Raw genomic sequence first — 23952 nt, forward strand, 5'->3', positions numbered from 1 at the left:
TAGAAGCATTCATCTCAAGGAATTCCATTGGGTACTGCAGACAGTCTAAGAGGGAAGCCCACTGGGACAAAATTACATTAAATAAATAAAAAACAAATAAAGTCTCAAGTAAATTACTTAATTCTTGACCTCAGGGAAGTAGAAAAAGAAGACTAAGCCAAAACTTATATGATGGGAAGAGAATGCAGAAAACAGAAATACAACAAAAAGAACAGAAAGATTCTAGGAAAATGTAAGGAATCATCATCTCAGTTGTTCTCTCTCTCTCTCTCTCTCTCTCTCTCTCTCTCTCTCTCTCTGTGTGTGTGTGTGTGTGTGTGTTGTGGGTCTCTCTCTCTCTTTCCAATTCATTTGAGGACAGGATTTTCACTATGCAGTCCTGGCTGCCCTGGAACATCTATGTACATCAGGCTGGACTAAAACTCACAAAGATCTTCTTGCCTTTGCCTTCCTAGTATTGGGATTAATGGCATGTGCTATCTGCCCAACCGGCACAATATGCAATGAAATAAACAAACCAACAGGATCATAAGGTTCGTCGACGTCTCCTGGGTGCCCAGATTAGTTTTGATAAAACCATGAAATCCCTGATCAAACTGGTTAATCTCATGGTTCTCATGATCTTTTATAATTAGACGTTTTCCAAACCAATCAAGAATCTAATTTCCATTATTTAGAGGTAGAAAAGGGGGTGGCAGCAGTAATGTGCACCTGCCTCTCTAGTGACTGGAGGTGGGGATGGGGGCCTGGGGATGGGGGCCGACTGAGCCAGCCTGGGCAACAAAAATGTATCATCTCTCTGAGAGACAACAGGAAAGCGGTCACTTCTGGGAGAATCTTCAGATATGCTACTCTAGCTAGTCTCCTTGTCCTTCGTCTGCCCATCTTCGAAGGCCCCCTTCCCTTGGAACTGGACCCAAGGCTTGAAAAGAGCCTACCCCTGAGCTAAGTCACAAACATTTTAAAAAATATTTTATAAATGAGGCTCATTTCTGATCCTCTGGCCTTTTGTGTAGCTGTAATCTCAACCTGGACTGAGCACTGCTTCAATTTTCAGGAAATGGCTGAAGGAGAAGAAAACAACAGGGGTCATGTCCTGGCTTGGGGCTATCACAGGGAGTCAGTGACTAGCTAACAGGCTCACAGCCTCCAGCTCTAAAGCCAGAGAGGAGCCCTAAGAGTTCCTAGGGCAGATTCTCAACCTTCCTAATGTGGTGACCCTTTAATACAGTTCCTCATGTTGGAGTGACCCCAACCATAGAATTATATTTGTGAAAGGCTCAAGGAACCCCAAAGGGGTCGCGACCCACAGGTTGAGAACCACTGACCCAGCGACTGCAGAAACACCACATTATAACACAAAAACATATTCAATTAAAGAGGCTCTGACTTAGCTTAGCTGTAGAGAAAGGAACTGTGTTCGTCAAGGTACAATTCAAATTTATAGATTATGAAATGGCAGGAGGTGACTGGACCTGGCTAAAAGCCATCTGTAAACCAGGCCTCCCCCACCCCCACCGACAGTCCCTTCCTCAGGCTCCTCCATCTGCATTTTCAGCCCAAGCCCAACAGCCCCTCCCTCTTCATCCTCCTTTTTAGCCTACAAACTCACCCAAGCAAAAGCAATGCTTTTCTTGAAAAAATCCTCCAAACTCTGTCCCTAATATTGCTCAGCAAACCATCAGCCAGCCTGAAAGTGGTAAAATACGGAGAATTAACGCACCAATCCAGAACTTCAAAGTACTTCCGACTCCAAGGAGAAGAAACGAAAGTTTGAGCCCAGGAAGAGAAAGAGAAACTACTGAAGAAGGACAGACCAATAGCATGCTTCCGCATAAGCATACCCAGCTCCACCTACTGAAGGAACTCCCCTCAGATCAGCACAGCCTGTCTAGAAAGCTCAGACAATCAGCTCTCCCACCCTTAACTGTTTGTTTTGTTTGAATTTCTGAAGCCAGTTGTTCAGGGTCAGGTCAAACTGACCAAACAAGATCCAGACCTGTCTGGAAAGTCTTCTCTTGGGCTCCACTTGCACCTGAGCTCCTGTCTGGGTTTTGCTTTGTGCGGCAGGTGTGGCCCTAAGGGCAGGAAATTAAGGTAAGGACAGGGAACTGCAGTGTCCTCTGGAGCTAGACTTGAGCGCTTACAGGAGGAGAACAGGAAGGAAGCTGCAGTTCAGGGCAGCTGCTCACAATCAAGATTCCCACCCAGCAGGGACAGGATGGGAGGAGCCCATGCAGAGCTCTGCGGAGACACTTCCCACACTCACAGCAGTGAAGCTAGCAAGCTGCAGGGGCTCTCCAGCTGCCCAGGGGTGTCCTGCAGATTAGGTGTTCTGTTGCTTCCCAGAGCAGGGCCTCTGCCCAGTGCTGATCTGATACATTGTACCCCTTCCAGGAATCCCTCCCCAGAATGTCTCCCACAAGTCCCCCTTTGAGTTAGGATTTCCATTACAGACGTTCCTATTGCCTCAGCATCCCCTGAATTAGAATCTGAACGTGTGTAGAGCTGGGAATGCGGTGAGTTGGCACAGTGGATGCCTAGCAGGGTGGAGTCCTGGGGTGGATCCTGAGCACTGTGCACACCCAGGTGTGCTGACAGGTGCACGTGTGTGTCTTAGTCACTCTTCTGTTTCTGTGACAAATGCCACGACTGAGGCACCTTATAGGGACAGTGCTTGATTTGGGGCTTGCAGTTTCAAAGGGTTAGAGGTCATGGCCACCACAGCAGGGAGCATGGCAGCAGACAGGAAGGCATGGTTCTGGGGCAGGAGGTGAGAGGTCACACTTGAGACACAGACCTGAGCCAGAGACAAAGAGACACTGGGAATGCCCAGAATGTACTGAAATCTCAGAGCCCACACCCATGTCACATATACTTCAATACTGCCACACCTTCCAGTTTGTCCCAAACAGAGCCAATAACTGGAAATCGAGTATTCAAAGATATGAGCCTATGAAGGTCATTCTTATTCTAACCACCACAGGATTCCACTGCTTTGGAGCTGGCAGCAGAAGGATTAGGAGGTCAAAGGGCATCCTCAGCAACAGGTGATTTTGATGCCAAGACAGCCTGAGATACATGAGAATTATCTAAATACAGAAACGCTGTATGAGGAAAACAATGAGCTGTTCCCATTTCCAGTCTCCCCAACCCCCACTCGTGCACGCCTATCTCATGTGTTCCTTATATTCTCAGATCTATTAAATATGACATATGGGGCAAGAACGGATATGACAGCATAGTCTGAGTTTTGTTTAACAAACCTGTCGCCTCCTCCTCTTTCTATTCTTATTTTTAGAGACGGGCTCTTACAGTGCACCCCAGCCTGACCTCTAGCTGAGATTTAACTCCCTCACCCTCCCCAGTGCTGAGCCCCTGAACTTTTGCTCTTGTTTTAGTTTGGTCTTTGCACTTCAGGGATTGAACCCAGGACCTTGTGAATGCTGGGCCAGTGTTCCATCCCTGAGCTAAACCCCTAGCCCAAACTCCACATCTTGATGAGGTCAAGAGACTGAACTGCTGTTCTTGCTGTGAACACAATGGCTGTCGATCGATACTGTAATCTGATTCTTCTGAATTGTTAATGATTATATAAAATTCTTTGCAACATTTGTTCGGTTTTGTTTTGGAAGCAAGGATTTATTTCACATCTCAGACTGGGCTGGAGCTCTCTCGTGTTCAGCGTGGTCTCCAGTTGCTGGCAGCACTCCTCCCTCAATCTAGCAAGTGCAGGTGTTAGAGGGATGAGCAACCATATTTGTCTTTTACAGAGTTGAACCAGTGCCTCCCCTGTTTCTTCCTAAGGCCTTCTTGGGAATCAAAATAATGAAATGCTCAGACAGTCATCTACCTCTTCGTGAAATTTCTCTGCAGCCACAATTTCATTCCAACTCTGTGCAAAGATTTGACTTTGTGGTCAGGTCTGCCACCAGCCTCGAACCTCAGTGACTAGAATGAAGGCAGCCAGGAGAACACGGGAGACCACGCTGCTGAGCATTGAGGCAATATGTGTGAGTCTAACTGTGTCAATACACGCTGACATTTATTTCAACACAGGAAAGGCTTTCCCATCAAACAATTATGGAAGAAATATTAACCAAAAAGAACATTAGAGAGATATGAAGATAGAACATTTTTTCTTGAATGAATTTATAATTTAAAATTTACATAAAATCATCTGTTATTTTTTGTTTGATTTGGTTTTTCAAGACAGAGTTTCTCTGTAGCTGTGGAGCCTGTTCTGGAACTAGCACCTGTAGCCAGGCTGGCCTTGAACTCACCGAGATAAACCTAGTCTGCCTCCCTAGTGCTGGGATTAAAGGTGTGTGCCACCAATGCACTGATATTTTATAATACAGATATTGTAATTCTTCAAAAAAGCATGGTGACGTTTTGAGTGGCTGATGCAATCTCTTTCAGCGTGTAGTGCTTGACCTCCAATCTCCATGCCGCCCTGTATCTGCCTCCCTGCTGTCACAGAGAGAAACACGATGGAGCTCCACTCAAAATGAGTCCCCAGGAGCTGCCTTGCTGGTGCCACACTAACCTACGTGAGTTCTCATGACAGGGCATCCTATGTTGTGTCACCTGTCTGTCCTGCCTCCTGCCTGGAAATTACAGAGCCTGGCTGCAGGCTCCTGCTGTGAACCTACCCCTCCATCCTACAAAGTCTGAGTCTTGTCCTTCAGCCACGGGGACCCTGATGCTCTCCAGAAATTCCTACATTCAGTCTTCTCTGATAGTGGGCCCTGAGCTCTCCTGGGAGCACTCACCATGGTGGGTCTTCTCTCTCTCTCTCTCTCTCTCTCTCTCTCTCTCTCTCTCTCTCTCTCTCTCTTTCCCCCCTCTTCTGCCCCTCTCTCTGTTTATGGCAATATGACTCAAATAAACTCCTTTCGCCCACCAATTCTCCATGTCCCCTTGAACCAACTTCATCATCTAATACTTGGAACTTTCTTCTTTAAAGGTGAGAGAAAATGCAGCAGGGTCTGACTCTGTAACTGAGCCTGGCTCAGATGCACAGCAACCTCCTGTCTAAGCCTCCTGAGTGCTGAGCCTGCATCTAAACCATTATGCCTGACTCTGGTACTCAGCCTCAACAATCCTTTATCACAGTCACAGTGAGAAGGAGACAAACAGACGCCATGTTGAATACCACTGACATGCCGTAAGTTCCTAGAAGCATTCTATTGTTCACATTTCACAACACAGCACAAGGGAAGTTTACAGCATCACTGGCATCTCCATCATTCACTGTACAATGGAAATCAGAGGGTTTACATATTTGATAAGAAACAAATGTAGCACCATTAATGTTAAAACAGAAATATAATCATACATATCTACAGCATATTAGAGTAAATTTGACATCAAGAATGAGAAATCTTCATTTGTCCCTTCTCCCGACTTTTGCATGGAATCAGAACATAAACTCAGTAATTATCAGAAAAATCATCTATGGAGTGTTCACTGGATGCTTTGTATGCATTGAACTTCCTTTAAAAACACTTACATATCTCATTTTAGATTTGTGAATGTGTCTAGGCCTGCGTGTACTGCATATGTGTCAACACAGAGGATAATCTGTAGGTCGGGGTTGGCTGCCTCCTTCTACCATGTGGGTTAAGTGATGGAACTCAGGTCACTGGGCTTGGAGGACGATGCTTTTATCATCAGAGCCTTCTCACACATCGAGATTTATTTTCTTTTTTTTAAATTTATTTATTTATTAAAGATTTCTGTCTCTTCCCCGCCACCTTTTTTTTCTCACACTGACTTATAGTATGTGTATACTCTTTATAGAAAAATTTTAAGAAACAACAAATAATAATAAAAAACAAACAAAAACAAAAATCCCATAAATCATAGGCTTTTGAGGTTGCTATTCTGGGTTACACTCCTATGTGGAGTGGCAGGAATAGAACCCAGGTACTCTGAACACAGTCTTAGTGTCTTGACTGAAGTTTTTTTGTCCCACTTGGTCCTTTAGCCATTTAGTCCCAAAGAATCACACAGAGGTCTACATTAGTTATTAACTGATTGGCCCATTTGCTCAGGCTTCTTATTAGCTAATTCTTATAACTTACATTAGCCCATAATTCTTATCTGAGTTAGCCACGTGGCTTGGTACATTTTTGGCAAGGCAGTCACATTTTGCTTCCTCTGAGGCTGGGTCACGACTGCAGACTGCACTTCCCTCTTCCCAGCATTTTTGTTGCCCTTCCTCTACTTCCTGTCTGGCTACTGGCCAATGAGCATTTATTAAACAAGTACAAGAAAGAAATCTTTACAGGGTAAAGCCATTGTCCCACAGCATTAGTGCTTACTATTAGCGATGTTTCCTTCTTAAGTTTTGATGAAGCACAGCAATGTGGTTAAACTGACCTACAACTAAGGGCCCATTGCTAGGCTAAAGAGACACCTACATGTAATTTTCAAAACTAATAGAAGAGCTGGAGAGGAACTTTGTAGATGGAAGCTGCTTGTTTGTTCCTGGCCTCCCACACCAGAATCATCAAACAGAAGCTATAGTAATTATAATGTTGCTTGGTCTATTAGCTTAGACTTCATATTAACTAACTCTTACATCTTAAGTAATTCCATTTCTATTAATCTGTGTATCACCTTGAGGCAGTGACTACCGGGTAAGGTTCAGGGCATCTCTTTCCTTTGGCAGCTCTATTGCATCTCTCTGACTTCACCTACTCTCTCTCTCTCTATATATATATATCTTCTATCCTGGCTATGTTCTGCCCTTCCATAACCCAAATCATCTCTATTCATTAGCAATAAAAGCAAGACATATACAGAAGTACATCCCATATCAGTACTCTCTGTCATCTTCTGTCAGTGACAGAGGACTGGGGTTGTGGAGACTTGGCAGAGCTGAGACAAGTGGCTCAGGGGCAGAGCACCTCCTCATGCACAAGGTCCTGGCTGTCATCTGTGGCACCACAAAACAGGGAGTGTGGGTTAGCAGAGGTCTTACCTCACCTTGTGAGGAACAGACATTGTCTTTGCGAATTTGGGAAATGATGAATTATTATTGCCTTGTAAACAGACAAGCAATTGGATCAAGGAAAAGAATCCATACTGGTTTGCATTGAGAAGGGAGGGTTATTAAAACAGAAAGACCAAATGGGAGTGCCAGTGCTCACTTACTAGGGCAAGGACACCTGATAAGGCTTAAGGAATGGAAACAGTCTCACGTTGAGGGACCACAGCAAGATAAAGGCTGTGACAATTTAATTGAGAGCAATCAGACTTTTATAACGTTATCAGAAACAGATCATAGTGGCAATTGCCAGGATCAATGCAGTTTGCTTTACAGAAAACAATGAAGATTGCACGTTATACAGAGTACCAAAGATTGATGTCTAATACCGATTGCTCTGTCAAATTTCCATGCTTCCTTGACTATTGGGGGAACAAACAGAGAATGCAATATAGCCTGAATGTTTCATGCCTGAGTGAGTGCATTCATCTCTTGGGCACTGGAAGGCCCAGTGTACCCCAGGTGCCACGATCTATAACATGAAAAACCTATGACTCATGCCTCTCAAGGCAGCTAGGCCAAGGCAGTTTGATGGTTCCCTGCAAGCAAAGACAGAAAAAAAAGTTAAAATGATCCCACAGAGCTTCTACATATGAGATACATCAGACATGGGGATAATGTGCAGAAATGAGTGAGGGATTAGGAGGGTGGGCCACAGACTGTCAATGGCTCTGAACATCCCATAGGATTAAAATATGGAAAAACCGCAGTAGGGAAGTTCGGTTCATAGAATCTATAGATGAGAGCTCCATGGTTGGAAACATCATAAAATGAGAGAGTGCAAGCTTCACAGTCTAGGAAAACTCCAACACGAGTGGGAGGATGAGTCAGAGAGAGGAGCAAGACACTGGCATTGTGGGTGACAGAACACTCTTCAAAGGCATTATATACAGACCTGTCTGTCATCCCTATAACCCAGTAGCCACATTTGGGCTGATAATTTACATGTTGGTTAACATCAGAATTATATTTGGCTTTGACGCCCTGTTGATTCACTGAAGGAAGCTGGGGTTTAGCACATATTCCATCATTTATTCCCAGGATCCAGGCATCACATCTAGACACGTCTACTTCCCAGTAATGTTTCCCTAGAAAGATAGCAGGAAACCCCAGGACACCTAAATCATAGGACTCAGATACTTGCAAATTTCTTCTATAACCACTTCTATGTTGTATTTGTCTTTTGTCCACGTTAATGACAATGTTTTTAATGTTGATATGACGCAGGGTCACGTGAACTGCAGGAAAATGAGACATATAAATTAAGAGTCACATAAGAAACAAGATACTGCGTTATTTGTGATTTAAGTAGCAGAGGCCTGAAAAGAAAGTGAGAGCGAATTTGGTATAGTCATTTTTAAGGACAAAGAGTGGGAGGTTGCTGTGCATATTGGGAGCAGTAACATAAAACGTAAGTATTAGTAGAGAAATAAACTCTGAAAGACATTGAGACGAGAGAGGCTGATGGAGGGATTTCTCCTTACCCCAGTGGCGCTGGGCATCCCAGAGCCCTGAAATGATGAAAATGCACAGCATTAAATGCAAGCAAGGGAATCAGAACATTAAAGTCAATGTGCTCTGCAGAGTGGGGGAAGATCTGGAAACTGTGACATGGGACGGGATGAATGATGATGTCCATTATATATGATGACATCACTGGGACACACTTTCTGCTCTTCTCAGTTTCTCTATTGATGATCAGAGATATCACTCTCTATCCAGAGAGTGCAGCCCCAGCCACCCCTAGAGTCCCCCAGGCAACCACAGAATGTAGCTGCTCTCACCTTGAAACACTTGCAGTATGCCCTTCAGATCTGGAGCTCGGAAGATCTTTCTCTCTTTTCTCCAGGTGATTTCGGGCTGTTTCAGTCTTAAATTCTGACTCCTAGAGAAAAAAAAATTGACTTCCACATCTAAGATAGTGTGACCTATGACCACCATCAACTACCTATTGAAAGACCCCCCCCCCCCCCCCCCGTCCAGCTTGCTAAGCAGCTTAGCACCAGATGAAAGACCCCCCCCCCCAGTCCAGCTTGTTAAACGACTTAGCACCGGTAATGCCATTTTACAAGGCTTGTACTGAATATTCAGGGTTTGAACAAAGGGCAATTTAAAAGCTGCCAAAACTAGATAGGGACACCTGTGGCTGGGCGGGGGGGGGGGGGGGTAAGACACCGAGAAGACACCCTGTCTGCCCTAGATAAGAGCCAAGGCAGCCCATATCTGAATTCTCGGGAACTAGAGACCTTATCCCGACCTGAACTCGGCCACATTCAAAAAACCAATGAAAACCCTGTAACTACGCTTCTCGCTTCTGTACCGCGCTTTTTGCTCCCCAAAACATATATAAACCCATTACCCCGACCTGGAGGCGCACAACTCCTACGAGAGACTTTGTCGCCCCAGGTACCTGTGTATCTGAATAAACCTCTTGCTGTTTGCATCCGTACAAGTGGTCTCGCTGTTCCTTGGGAAGGGTCTCCCCAGAGGAAAGACACTCTTGTAGGGTCTTTCACTATCACTCCCTGTCATTCTGTCCATAGAGGTCCTGGAGCTCTCCTGACAATTCTGAGAAGGGGGAGAACGGGTAGATACTAACTCTGCAGACGTGAGAGACACACTAATGAACCCTCCTGCTTATTTGCTATGTGATGTTGGGAAACTCTTACTTCTCTGGAGCAGAGCTCCTCAGCTGTACAACCAAATACTTGCTTCCTGAGTTTGTATCCTTCCCTCCTAGACTCTTAAGAAATGATGAATTAGTGAATATCAAAACAAATCAAACTTACGTGGCTAAAAACATCTTATGTGGGCTCAGCATGGAGTCAGAGGCCTTTAATCCCTTTACTCGGGAAGCAGAGGCAGGTAGATCTCTGACATCAAGGCTAGCCTGGATTATAGAGTGAGTTACATGTCCGTTTAGTCTACACAGAGAAACCCTGCCAGAAAAACAACAACAAAGGCAACACAGACCAACAACCAAACATACAGAGAGACACAAAGAAACAAATACATAAATAAATGAATACATAAATAAGTAAATTTGTGTTTTCCAGGACAAACTAATGTCAGGGCACAGCAGCTGCTCCTGGGTGACAGAGTCATGGAGTGTGGAGAAGCCACTGGAGAAAGCCAGGACTTCAAACACTTTCGTCAGTCTCGACACTGTTGGCCAGCTTCTGACTCTTCAGGTTTCTTTTTCAGAGATGAGAGTTTTTGAAAAGAAGACTGAAATATCAAACTTATGCTGACACTGAATATCCAGACCTCAGTACAAGGCAGTCCCAGTCAGACAGTAAGATGTATCTACCCCTTACCTATCTTAGTTGTAGCCTGATCTTAGAGCCTGACCTCAGTCCTGGCCTTAGGAAAAAACCAATCAGAGCCCAGCAACACCTGATCCCACAGGGCAAGTACAATCAGAAATAGACAAACAAAACCAGATGTCCTTAAGCTGAGAATCAATGTTGCAACTTCTTAGGGCATCAACAAACCCCAAGTGTGTAACTATGTCGCTTTGGAGGACTTGGGTCTGTAGCTATGCAGTGCAGGTCTGGAATTCTCAGAGCCCTCCTCTTTTTGCCTGGCCACCATATTCCCTCCACTTTTTCTTTCGCATCGAATTTTGTCTCTTGGTGATATTTTGAGATCAGGACTTTGGACACAGAACATGTATTTGCTGCCGACAGCCTGGGTGTGATCTTTACACACAAGGGCACAGCTTTCCAGTCTTCTGAAGTGTGTGGTTCACACGGAGCCGTTGTGCCCACTGTTCTATCCCCATGAGAAATACACAGATCCACAGGAATATTTCCCAGCATACAATTCTGTGAGCACTGCAGACAAGGAAGACATACCCTATCTATGATGAATCTGTGAATCAAGTACCTGTGAGCTGCAGACAGCCAGACACAAGCACAGAGCGCGGACAGAATGGTGGAACCACAAGGAGTCTGAAAGCTCCTGTGGCTCCATTTGCCTCTTCCCACTGCTGAGCCTGACTCTGTGACTCCCCTTCCCAGACCCCTAAAAGAGATTCAAATCTGTCCCCAGCAGTTACAAAACAGTCAGAGGCTGCCTTTCCCTACCTCCTCCTCCTTCTTATTGGAACTTCAGAATAACATTTGTCTAAATTCCTCCAAACCTATGAGATATATATTTCAGCTGAATACAAAATCATTCTCAACAGACAATAGGACTGGTCATCCATGTCAGCCCAAACATACCTTGTTAAAACACAATTCACACCCTAGGGAAAAAGAAAAAAACATGGTTAATAGCATGTACTGAATGTTCTTGTAAATCCTGGTCACAGGCTCACTGGGTACAGTGATAAAGTCAAAAGAGAATTAAGGCCCGTCACCTACAGTTCTCTAAGACATGATATACACATGATGCTTGGCTCTTTACTTGACCTATGTGTAAACTAATAGACTATTTTCTGTCTTGTACTAAAAGACTTTGGAGAATAAAGATGAATGAATGATCATTTGAAAGCTTACATTGGATTTACTGTGAGTACAACTAAACACATGGACAATGACTCTATTCATGTTCTATGTTAGCTCTCCATTACTAACTTAAAACTAATATTCTGAGAAGCTGATTTCTATATGATTTTAGTCATTTAGACACAATTTAATGTGTTTGTAATGAAGAAGATTTTCTGATCCTCTAATCCAACTAAACCATATCTGTCGGTCTCTTTTTCTCTTTCTGATGTGGGATTCCCCCCTGTATGCTGTGAATAGCAGTGCAGAATTGGGCAAGGCGGGAATTCTAAGCAGAGATAGAGGAGAAAGGAAAGTGGAATCAGGGAGATGCCATGTAGCTGTCAAAAGAGACAGCCACACCAGAACCATACTGGTAAGCTACAAGCCTTGTGGTAAAATAGAACACATTAGGAATTGGTTAATTTAAGATGTAAGAGTTAGTTCATAAGAAGCCTAAGCTGTTGACCAAGCAGTGATGTAATTAATACAGTTTCTGTGTGATTATAACAGACTTGTAGATTATGTTGGCTGCAGTTACTACCTACGTTAACTAGCTTAGTTTAGCCAGATATGTCTAATTCTATTTAATATAGTTTATGAATGACTGATATCACTTAAATTTAAATAAATACGATGGAAACCAATAAATTAATGATAAGTTACCAGAAGTACTAAGGTCTATAAAATTCACAACTGAGATGAAAGAAACAAATTCCTACAGAGATATTTATTACCAGAATATGTTTTTGGTTTAAAGTATTTAAAAATGCAATAGTGATAAAATACAATACAAAAATTATACTTGTAATCATAGAGAAGACACCTTTCAACTCTGCAATCGAAAACAGAGGAGGAAACACTCTCTGACATCTTGGGTGGCAAGTCCCCTCCCACTGACCACATCACTGAATCAGAGGCAGTGGGGTTGAAACTCTCCAAACATCAAATTCAGATGAAATGACAAATTACTATTGAATATCTTTTACGCATGCTCACATTGCAGTAGGATAATAACTACCCATGATTCAACAGACCTCTCAAGGTTCTGTTACTCAACTAAATTTAAAAACTAAAACATGCAATTTTCTTTTGCATTCCATGTGAGCAATAACTTCCCAGTCTCTGAGACTGAGGCAGGAAAGAGTTCTGGGAGAGCCCAGAGAGCCCTACTGTCCTCACCAGGGACATCACCTCAGCACAGAGGGAGGAAAATGGCTTTCAGGTGTCCTGACTCTCAGATGCTGGACCTGCAGTCTTACCTGCAGCATCTCTATGGTTGAGCACTGCAACCGATGCTCCAGATCTGAGATGAGGTCTCTCACTGACTTGATCTGCTTCTCCAGCTCAGTTTGAGAACCTTCCAGGATGTCTAGGATGTCTTCCTTCTCATTCATCAGCTTCTGTAGCTCATTTTTCTCCTTGGAGTCCAGGAATTCCCGCAGTCCCTTAAACTCCTTTTGAACATTTTCTACCTCACTCTGTATTTTGTTCTTCAGGGATAAGAAAATGAAGAGTTATTCAGACTGTCCTAATGTTTCTGAGAGACAGAAATCCAGTGTTCTGATGGGGAGTTGTCATGGGGAATGAGCTTGAGTAGGTAAGGGAGTCTTAGGAAAGCATGTGTCTCTTTTCAGTGTCTGTCCATGACATCCCCAAATACAGACCATAGGTCACCTTTACCAAGGCCATTCAAGGCAAATTGAGATGCAAGGCTGTGTCTCAGTTTTCACACAGCTGTCCCCGACTCCTATTCCTGCCTGTTTACTCCTGATCCTACCTCTGAACCCCTGAGAGCAGCAAACTCCAGAAGAGAACTGTAACAGTTCCACAGTTCCAAACCATCTTCCCAATGATCACAGTTCAAGAAAGAACCACAGGAGGAGTCCCAGGACTCAGTGAAATTCTCACCAGGCCCCCGCCATGGTGTCAGCTCCTCACACAGCCAGGCTCAGCTGTCATGCACTCTTTGTGCAGTCCTAGCTCCAAGGGAGCAGGCAGAGAGGACTAATCAAGGCCTCTTGTCCCCATCAGCCTCCAGGGAATGAAGAACCAGGGAGCTTCTTGCCCAGGTCCCTCCCAGGCATCAGGCTAACTCCCTTAGGAGGTAGGGTCCCCACTTGCCTCCCAGGAAGTTCTCTCCTTTTGAAGGCCATTTTTCCACTTGTCACATCTTTCCTCATTAGCCATCTGTATCTCCAGGGCAGCCTGGAGCTTCCCCTGTGGGAGAGGAATTGTAACAGTGACCCGTCCAGCAGGCCAGGTTATTCGTGGGCCTCGAGTTCGAGATCACCTGGATAGGAGGGGAGGGAAAGAGAAAGGGAACCAAGCGCAAATAAAGAACTAGACAGAGTCAGTCTAATATGCGTCAAGGTTCCATTTATTGCAAGCAGGGGTTTATTCTTAAAGAATGGTTTTGGCAGGGAGGGGTAGGGTCAGAAGGAAATAGAAACTACTGTGCCCTAGGCCAAGGGGGAATTAATTATTTTCGTAAAATGTCTTGACCACAAGGCGCCTCAAAAGACAACAGTCATATTAGTAATGTCTGTAAAGCGTCTTGACCACAAGGCGCCTCAGAAGACAACAGCTATATTTGTAATATCTCCTTGGGACATCCTGCGGTCAGTCTGTCCCAAGACCTATTGCTGATTATGCAGCAAGCTATTTTTGCAGAGGTGGTGGGAAATATTGGTCAGTACATTAGATCGGGGGGCTTCTTGGTCCCCAACATAACAGAGTCAAGCAGTGTGCTTAGTAGGACAGCTGCTCCTAGCCAAAGGCCAAGAAACCCTTCTGGAAAGACAGGAGGTCTAAGACTGTTCTCTTTTTAATATCTTGTGCCATGATTTATGCACATAAAGTAGGTAAATCTTCATCTTCAGCTTTATCCATTCTTGTATTTACACACACAGCCCCATACAGACAGACACAGAAATCTCTCTCAGTCAGTCATCCCACCAAGTACACAGCTCTCACTTTGATTATGTCATCAGAAAACTGAGGAAACTTTGTTAGCTCTCCTGGTCTTTCCTATAAATATATACACGCAACATAAGTCCCACAACTGGCACTGCAATTTTTTTTGAACCTGAATCTTATTATGTAGCCCTGGCTGTCCTGGAACTCCTCTGTAGACCTCTCTACCCTCAAATTCATCAGCAGTCAGAGTTCTGGAATTGAGTCATGTGACACTACACAGGCCACACAGACACTCTCGTCACTGCCGTATGTTATTCATTTACTAGTTCCACTGTTGAGAGTTACTAGACTGAATTAAATAGTATGAATGAACCTGACATGAACATTGAAAAAAGTCTACACAAAGTGGACACTTCCCATCTGTTACTGTGTCCTGCTCTGTGTCCCACATCTCCTTATTTCTTACCTCGTACTTATTGGCCACCTCTTCAATGAGAGCTGTTTGGTGACCACGGTGCTCCTGAGATCTCTCACAAAGCCAGCAGATGGCCACCATGTCCTTCTCACAGAAGAGCTGGAGTTTCTCTCCATGCTTTGCACAAACATTAACCTTCTGCTCTTCCTCTGGGCTGGACTTGAACTCCTTGAGCCTCTCTACTATGTTGGCTACATGCCGATTAGGCCTCAGATTCCCAAACAGGTAACTAATTTGGCACACAGGGCAGATGCCCTCCCCTTCTTTGCCTTTTCTGGATTCATAGTTCAGAGTGATGCAGGCTCTGCAGAAGCTGTGGTCACAATCGGCACTCACAGGTTCTTTCAGAAGCTCCAGGCAGATAGGACAGGTCACCTCCTCCTTGATCATCCCCAGGACTGATGAGGTCATTGTTGCTGTGATGCTGAGTCTGTCTGTCTGTACTTCTGCTCAGGTACCTGAGTGACTGGGAGGATGAGAAGGGGGACAAGTGAACAAGGGAAAATCAGCACTGAACCGTGAAGAGATCAATGAATGCCCTCGATGATAAGGGAAAAGAACAAAGGAGAGAAATACAAAGATAAGTTCAGTGACATGGCAAAGAAGAATGCTGTCATACTTTCAAGTTCTCTGCTGTATTTCATCCAAAATGACTAATTTCAGATGCAGGATTGTTATTTCCTTTCACTGAAGACCAGGAAGATCGTGTTTTCTTTCAACAGCCTCGTGTAATCGACCTTCTGTCCTTCCCTTTCTTTCCCAGGATGAAATCACATCTTCAGTGTTACAAGCATCAAACTACTTACTTCTCCCATACTGTACTTTCTCCTTCAACAGCACCAGTCAGTGTGACCTTCTGATCCTCTGCTTACCAGTCTCTTACCAGAGAGCCTGGTGCTGACCTGGAGTGTACACAGCCCATCTCCTGATTCACATAGGCAACGATTTTTCCCATTTTTTAAAAGTGTTTATTACTCTGTATAAGATCCTAGTTGACTTCCTGGCACCCACATGAAGCAGGTCACAGCTACCTGTAACTCAAGCTTCAAGGAATCTACCAGCTGGGATCATCCCAACCATCCTTTCAAATGTGTATACACACAGGCAGGTCCACAACTATACAACTCAAAACAAAGTGAAACTTAATTTTCTTTTTTTCCTATTTCATTGTAGACAAACAGTGTTTGGTTTTTACTGTAGGTCTCTTGGAAACCTAGCCTATAGTTCTTGGTTGCCCACACAATGTCTGTTATGGGTTCATTCCCCTGGTGCAGGCCTTCATTCTAATCCGACCTTGGTTGGCTACAGCCACCAGTTCTGTGCCACCACTGTGCTAGCATATCTCACAGGCAGGACAGACTGTAGGTGAAGGCTTTGTGACTTGGTTGGTGTTTGCATTTCTTTTGGTAGCCTGCAGAGTACCTTCCTTCCCCAGAGAGACTAGAATGTAGAGGTGAAGGCTCCATGTAGTCACCAGCTCAACTTCTTCATGTTCAGTGAATTCTGTGGGTGTGCTCCTAGGCAAGGAGTTTCCACTGTCATTTTCTAGAGAACAATCCTTTGTTTTATAAAGCATGATTAATAAAAACTCAGAGACAAATACTGAGGTTCAATCTAAAGATCAGAAAAGCGAAACAGCCAGTGACTGGCTCTTACCTCTATCTCAGTGTAAAATGGTGATCCTGCCTCCAGGAATCTAGGGATGAGCCTAGCCTGAGGTATTACCTCCTGTTTTATAATCCTCTTTAATTCTGGGTTTAGTGGCAAGCACAACTACTGCCTGGTTTCTATGGCAAACTAGTGTGGCTACAGGGATTAAAGTAGTGTATCATTGTTGCTTTGTCTGTAAGGCTGACCAGTGGGGCTGTTTTACTCTCTGATTTTCAGGCAAGCTTTAGTTTTAAAATACAAATCAAATCCACTACAGTCTTTTCAACAGCTTCGGTTGTTTGGGGTCTTCCGTGTGATCCCCTTGGCCAACAATTCTGTTGAATGCAACCAAGTCCCACCACTGGAATCATTGTTTGGTGACAAGTGATTGCCTGTTGAAACTTCATATTCTCTTTTAGTAGGGGACTTCATTAGGATTTATTAATATATTTTAGGACGTTTCCATTGCACTAGGTTGACTTATCATCCTTCAAATGCTTCCCCATTCCAGTAAAATTTATCTTTTTTTAAAAAAGACACTAAGTAAAAAAAAAAAAAAAAAAAAAAAACTAGGTTCCTTTAGTTCAAATAATATGGCTACAGAGAGATTGTTTGTTTTGTGGCTGGGGTATGTGACAGATAAGGAAAACTTCATTCTGTGTAGACATACATTCTATAATTCTAAAAGAGAAGCTCCTCCCTACTCTCACTCCTTGCTACTCTCCTCCAAATTGTAAAAGTGCTATGAGATATGTAACTGCTTCCTCTGGCTTCAGGAACCCACTTACTCTGTGTGAGAGAGCTCCTCACAGCTGAGAGAGTACAAGCAGTTTCTCACTCAGCTACACATTCCACACAAATGAGATCATTGGCTGTCCACCTTAAAACACCCCTCCTCCAGTTCATGTGTGACAAGCCTTTGGTTTGCCCTATAGGCTGTTGTTGTCGTCCTACTAGGAGTAATTAATAAATCCAGGTAATTATAATTTGAGTCTGCAGTCTTTTCCTGGTGAATTTGAGCTCTGTAATGTTATGCCTAAATCCGCGAAGTCCCCACAAAAGCCAACAAGGAAACCAAGAGTCCCATAAGTAAAAGCAAAAAGCCTTTATTTTAATAAAGTTTACAAACTCGATCTCTCTGCATGTCCGACGTATTGGAATAAATGGAGAGCCCCGAGCTCAATTAGAATTGGGTTTTTATAGCAGTAAGGTGGGGGTGAGGGGTCTCTGAGGTTCAGGACCTCTGATTGGATGACATTTGTCTAGGGTTGTCTTTGTGAATGTGTGCTGGCAGGTGATCCTACCTACAGCTTTGAGTGGTCTGTTCTTGGGCAGTGGTTGGGTAATCTCAGCTTGAGGTTCCTCCTGCAATGAGGAGTTTCTTTAGGGTAAACTACTGAGACTCCGGCCTCTTATTAAATTTATGGATGGTCAGAGTTCTACTCTGGCAGGTGATAATGGTTGGAAGTAAAAAACTTCCTTTGGGTGACCTGCCCTTACTTATCTTACCATGGCCGACCCCCACAGTAACACGTAAAACACTTCTTTTTCATTCATTTTTTATTATGTTTACATCCTGACCACAGTTTCCCCTCCCTCCTCTCCTCCTAGTCCTACTCCCAAGCTCTTCCCTTCCACTCTCCTATCAGCTCCTTCAACCATTATGTTCATCAAAGGTAGGCCTCCCATGGATGTCAACGAGCCATGGCCTATGAAGTTGCAGGTAAAAGCATTTTATTTTTGATGAAACTTCAAAGTACGGATATCATATAAAAAAATGTTTTTTTTTTTTTCCAAATAGGCTGGGTAAACAAATTGTCCCAGGACTTATTTACAAAGTAGCATTTTCTGGAACAACTTAATGTCTATCCACTATATGATGGCTAGTTTAAAACCTGGAGAACTCTAATGTGTGCATTGTAATATCTCATAACATATGGCAGTAAAGAGAGTGGATGCCTAAGATCAGGCAGGAGAGGTCCACAACTGATGAAGAGAAGGGGAGAGCAAAGGGAAAGAATGATGTAGGTGGGTCTTCTGTCTATGTGTTACTTTCATTGATTAATTAATAAAGAAAACTGCTTAGTCTGATAGTTACAACATAGGCAGGTGGAAAGACAGAACAGAATGCTGGGAGGAAGAAGACAGCGAGGCAGACGCCATAGCTCTTTTCTCCAAGATGAATGCAGGTTAGAATCTCCCTGGTAAGCCATCATCTCATGGTGGTACACACACATTCATAGAAATGGGTTAATCAAGATGTGAGAGTTAGCCAGTAAGAGGCTAGAGCTAATGGGCCAAGCAGTGTTTAAAAGAATACAATTTGTGTGTTGTTATTTTGGGGCATAAGCTAACCAGGTGGCAGGGAGCCGGGCGGGAAAGGCAGCCCGCTGCTCCTTCTACAAAATGGGATGGGCTCATGACAGTCCTCCAAGTCAACTTGAACACAGGAGACCTGGCCCGTGTCCTCTGGTGTCTACATTAGCTTGGGTGGAGCTGGGATTCCCTGCTCCCTGTCCTTTCGTGGCTCTCAGGATCTTCCTATCAGCAGACGTCTTTCAGTCTTTATAGCATTAAAATCAGTCAGGAGCTTGTGCTGTTCCTGAAAGGCAGAAATGTCCTGGAGCTGCAGTGTTCACTGTAACCCCAGTGTCTAGGGAGGGTGGCACAGGTCTGTTAGATGAGGTTAGCCTGGGCTATATAAGGTTACGGTGTCACAAATGAAAAGAAAGGCTGTGACTTGAGTAAGTGTGGGATTCCACTGTTCTCACACACAGTCTCTTTCTTCCCCTGTCACCTCCTCTGTCTCTTTACTTGGAATCGAATCCTGCGCCAAGCACAAACTGGAAAGTACCTGCCAACCCACGAACTGCACTATGATAATCAAGAACACCATTTGAGTATTTCTTTCTTCCTTTCTTTCTTTGTTTTTCTCTTCCTTCCTTCCTTTCTTCTTTTTTTTTTTAAGACATTATCTTTTGGATCCCAAGGGATGCCTTCAAGTTTTGAATTTTCTGCATCATCTTTCTTTGTAGCAGGAATTACTAGTCTGAATTTTTTTAGGCATGTAGACATGGACCAAGGGAAAGACAGGCAAAGGTAATGACCTTTAAGTAACATTAACAATTCTCTACAGACTTGAGGCTTTAAACAGTACAAGTAAATGTACGAGAGGCTCCAGAAAGATTGGGACTTCTAATTACAGAGACAGAAGCAAAGGGAGCGATAACATAGAACCATCGGTAAATACACTATTACACAGCGAGACCTTCAACTCCACATTCAGACACCACTCTGGCTTTACTCCAACTGTGCAATTTGAAAATTTTCTTTGTCAAGGCCACACCTCCCTCTGCCCAGTACCCCAGCAGTCAGCAAGGAACCAGCATTTCTTCTTTTCTGGCCCTTATCACTTTCAAATTCAACTCACCAGAACAAAGAGTGTTTTCTTCCAAATTCTGGCCTCTAGATTTGCTCTCAGGCCTTCAGACACAAACCAAGAAATCGTGAATCAGTGGAAAGGAGCGAATAGAGGCCACAGTGTCCTGAGGACTCGGTCCCTAAGTCTGATGTCTGCCGAGCAAGAAGAGAAATGAAAGTGAAGACTTTTAGGGCTGAAACTGAGAAATAGAAACTAAATAACTACCAGCCAATGGGATGCTAGCACATTGGTATCTGGGGTTCTACCATCAGAGGAAGTCATTTCCCCTAATTCAGCTCTGCCTTCCTCAAACTTAGGACACAGTGCTACAGGAAGTTGTCAGGTTACTTGTTCAGGCTCATGTTACAATCATCTAAAAATGTCTTGATCCTCTGGAAAGCTGCCCCTATGGAAAGAAAGCCTTCACCATGGAGAAAGCTGCAGTTCAGGACAGCTGCTCACAATCAAGATTCCCACCCAGCAGGGACAGGATGGGAGAACCCCATGCAGAGCCCTGCAGAGACACTTCCCACACTCACAGCAGTGAAACTAGCAAGCTGCAGGGGCTCTCCAGCTGCCCAGGGGTGTCCTGCAGATTAGGTGTTCTGTTGCTGCTCAGAGCAGGGCCTCTGCCCAGTGCTGATCTGATACATTGTATCTCTTTCAGGAATCCCTCCCCAGAATGTCTCCCACAGGTCCCCCTTTGAGTTAGGATTTCTATTGCATTCCCCTAGAATTCCCTCAGCATCCCCTGAATTAGAATCTGAACGTGTGTAGAGCTGGGAATGCGGTGAGTTGGCACAGTGGATGCCTAGCAGGGTGGAGTCCTGGGCTGGATCCTGAGCACTGTGCACACCCAGGTGTGCTGACACGTGCATGTGTCTGTCTTAGTCACTCTTCTGTTTCTGTGACAAACGCCACGACTGAGGCACCTTATAGGGACAGTGCTTCATTTGGAGCTTGCAGTTTCAAAGGGTTAGAGGTCATGGCCACCACAGCAGGAAGCATGGCAGCAGGCAGGGAGGCATGGTGCTGGGGCAGGAGGTGAGAGGTCACACTTGAGACACAAACCTGAGCCAGAGACAGAGAGACACTGGGAATGCCCAGAATGTACTGAAATCTCAGAGCCCACACCCATGTCACATATACTCCAATACTGCCACACCGCCCAATTTATCCCAAACAGACCCAATAACTGGAAATTGAGTATTCAAAGACATGAGCTTATGGAGGCCATTTTTATTCAAACCACCACAGGATTCTGGTGCAGGAGTATTGTCTGTATTCTGTCAATCATGTTTAAAATAAATGCTGATGGGAAGGTAGGAAGTATAGGCGGGTCAACCAGACATGTAGTAGAGGCAGGGAGATGAGGACAGGAGCATTCTGAAAAGGAGGAAGCCCATCGCTCTGATTTCTGTCCTGAACTCCGAGAAGCAAAATTTAATCTACGTGGCTGAGAAAGGTACTGAGCCTTGTGGCTAGCATAGATAAGAACCATGGGTTAATATAAGCTACAAGAGATAATAAGTAGCCTGAGATAATGGGCCAAACAGTTTATAACCTAATGTAGACTCTGTGTGGTTTTCTTTGGGGATTGGTGGCTGTGGGGTACCCGGAAGGACAGATACATGTCACAGGATTCCACTGCTTTGGAGCTGGCAGCAGGAGAATCAGGAGGTCAAAGGGCATCCTCAGCAATAGGTGACTTTAATGCGAAGACAGCCCGAGATACATGAGAATTATCTAAATACAGAAACCCTGTGTCTGGGAAACGGACCATCCCCATTTTCAGTCTCCCCCCACTTTTGCACGCCTATCTCATGTGTTCCTTATATTCTCAGATTAAATTATGACATACAGAGTGACAGAGGATATGACAGCGTAGTCTGAGTTTTGTTTAACAAACCTGTCGCCTCCTCCTCTTTCTATTCTTATTTTTAGAGACGGGCTCTTACAGTGCACCCCAGCCTGACCTCTAGCTGAGATTTAACTCCCTCACCCTCCCCAGTGCTGAGCCCATGGGCTTTTACTGTTGTTTTAGTTTGGTCTTTTCACTTCAGGGATTGAACCCAGGACCTTGTGAATGCTGGGCCAGTGTTCCATCCCTGAGCTAACCCCCTAGCCCAAACTCCACATCTTGATGAGGTCAAGAGACTGAACTGCTGTTCTTGCTGTGGACACAATGACTGTCAATCAACATTATAATCTGATTCTTCTGAATTGTTAATGATTATATAAAATTCTTTACAACTTTTTAATTGCTTTTGTTTTGGAGGCAAGGTTTTATTTCACATCCCAGACTGGTTTGGAGCTGGCTTGTGTTCAGGGTGGTCTTCAGCTGCTGGCAGTACTCCTTTCTCAATCTAGCAAGTGCAGGTGTTAGAGGGATGAGCAACCATCTTTGTCTTTCACAGATCTGAACCAGTGCCTCCTCTGTTTCTTCCTAAGGCCTTCTTGGTAACAAAAAACATAAAATCCTCAGACAACTATGTAGCTCTTCATGAACTTTTTCAGACACAATTCCACCCCGTCTTTGTGCAAACATTTGACTTTGTGGTCAGGTCTGCCACCAGCCTCGAACCTCAGTGACAAGAATGAGGGCAGCCAGGATAGCACAGCACTGATCACGCTGCTGAGCAGGGAGGCAATGTGTATGAGTCTAACTGTGTCAATACACCCTGACATTTATTTCAACACAGGAAAGGCTTTCCCATGAAACAATTATGGAAGAAATATTAACCAAAAAGAACATAGGAGTGATATGAAGATAGAACATTTTTGTAGGGCCTGCGTCTACCCTTGTTCCTGGGGTTCAGCTTGAGGACAGTTTCTGGTCAGCATTCTATTTGTTCCCGTGCTCCCTCTGCCCTGCCTGGTGATTAGCTGTAGGGCATTGTTGACTCCGTCTTTGGTGTGGTAATTTCCCACCTGCCTGGCTTGAAATCCTTGAGCATCAGGGAGGCATATAAAGATTTCCCCAAGGTTGAATAAACAGCATTCTGCTGATCTCCTTTCAAATGACCCAGGTCTCTTTTTGTGTTCTTTCAATCTCCAGGCCCTTGCCCGACTCTCCTATGGTACAGTGGCGCGCTAACTATACCAAGGAAGTAACACAGAATCGGGTGTTACACATTTTTCTTGAATGAATTTATAATTTAAAATTTAAATAAAATCAACTGTTATTTTTTTGTTGTTGTTTTGGTTTTTCAAGACAGGGTTTCTCTGTAGCTGTGGAGACTGTTCTGGAACTAGCACTAGTAGGCCAGGCTGGCCTTGAACTCACCGAGATAAACCTACGTCTGCCTCCCCAGTGCTGGGATTAAAGGCGTGTGCCACAACTGCCCTGATATTTTATAATACAGGTATTGTAATTCTTCAAAAAAGCGTGGTGACGTTTGAGTGGCTGCTGCAATCTCTTCCAGCGTGTAGTGCTTGACCTCCAATCTGCTTGATGCCCTGTATCTGCCTCTCTGCAGTCACAGAGAGAAACACGATGGAGCTCCACTCAAAGTGAGTCCCCAGGAGCTGTCTTGCTGGTGCCACACTAACCTAAGTGAGTTCTCATTACAGGGCATCCTATGTTGTGTCACCTGTCTGTCCTGCCTCCTGCCTGGAAATCAGAGAGTCTGGCTATAGGCTTCTGCTGGGAACCCAATGCCAGCTTCACCCTAAAAAGTATTAGAGAAAATGTCTCTGCCACAGGGACCCTGATACTCTCCAGATATCCCTCCATTCAGTCTTTTCTGGTGCCAGGTCCTGAACTCTCCTGGAAACAGCATGGTGTGCCCTTTCTGTCTCTCTGCCTACTTAAGGCAATCTGACTCCAAATAAACTCCTTATTGTGCAGTAATCCCTCAGAGTGTCCCCTTGAACCAACTAACTCATCCAAAATCTGGCACATTCCTCTTTAAAAGCAAAACAAAGAAGAGCAGGGTCT

At 44.3% G+C, this 23952-nt stretch overlaps 2 protein-coding genes across 6 annotated transcripts in view; both read right to left on the bottom strand.

Annotated features, from left to right (window-relative positions):
• Nucleotides 1–23952, bottom strand: part of LOC142849492 (tripartite motif-containing protein 30A-like) — a 77954-nt gene that overhangs the window by 14470 nt on the left and 39532 nt on the right. The window contains exon 1 of one of the 3 annotated variants that reach the window (XM_075971727.1): nt 1605–1792. The exons of the other annotated variants lie outside the window; for them this stretch is intronic. The gene's annotated coding sequence lies outside the window, so the exon portion shown is untranslated. Of the gene's footprint in view, nt 1–1604; nt 1793–23952 lie in introns of those variants that run through there. 3 annotated transcript variants of the gene reach the window in all.
• On the bottom strand, nt 1616–20250 carry LOC142849498 (tripartite motif-containing protein 30A-like). 3 transcript variants are annotated; one of them, XM_075971745.1, is made up of 8 exons: nt 20022–20182; nt 14933–15407; nt 13672–13767; nt 12810–13040; nt 11284–11306; nt 8842–8942; nt 8542–8568; nt 1616–1690 (listed from the first exon to the last, which is right to left on the bottom strand). In XM_075971745.1, exons 2-8 carry the CDS (start codon nt 15350–15352, stop codon nt 1671–1673), a joined length of 918 nt encoding a protein of 305 aa, XP_075827860.1. In that variant the 5' UTR covers nt 15353–15407; nt 20022–20182; the 3' UTR covers nt 1616–1670. The 3 variants fall into 3 exon arrangements, with proteins under 3 accessions (XP_075827860.1, XP_075827858.1, XP_075827859.1); XM_075971743.1 differs by lacking the exon at nt 1616–1690 and adding an exon at nt 5172–8295 and having other exon boundaries at nt 20022–20250; XM_075971744.1 differs by lacking the exons at nt 1616–1690; nt 20022–20182 and adding an exon at nt 5172–8295 and having other exon boundaries at nt 13672–13840; nt 14933–15020.

This window comes from Microtus pennsylvanicus, chromosome 5, assembly GCF_037038515.1.
Source record: "Microtus pennsylvanicus isolate mMicPen1 chromosome 5, mMicPen1.hap1, whole genome shotgun sequence".
In the NCBI taxonomy this organism is placed as follows: Eukaryota; Metazoa; Chordata; class Mammalia; order Rodentia; family Cricetidae; genus Microtus; species Microtus pennsylvanicus.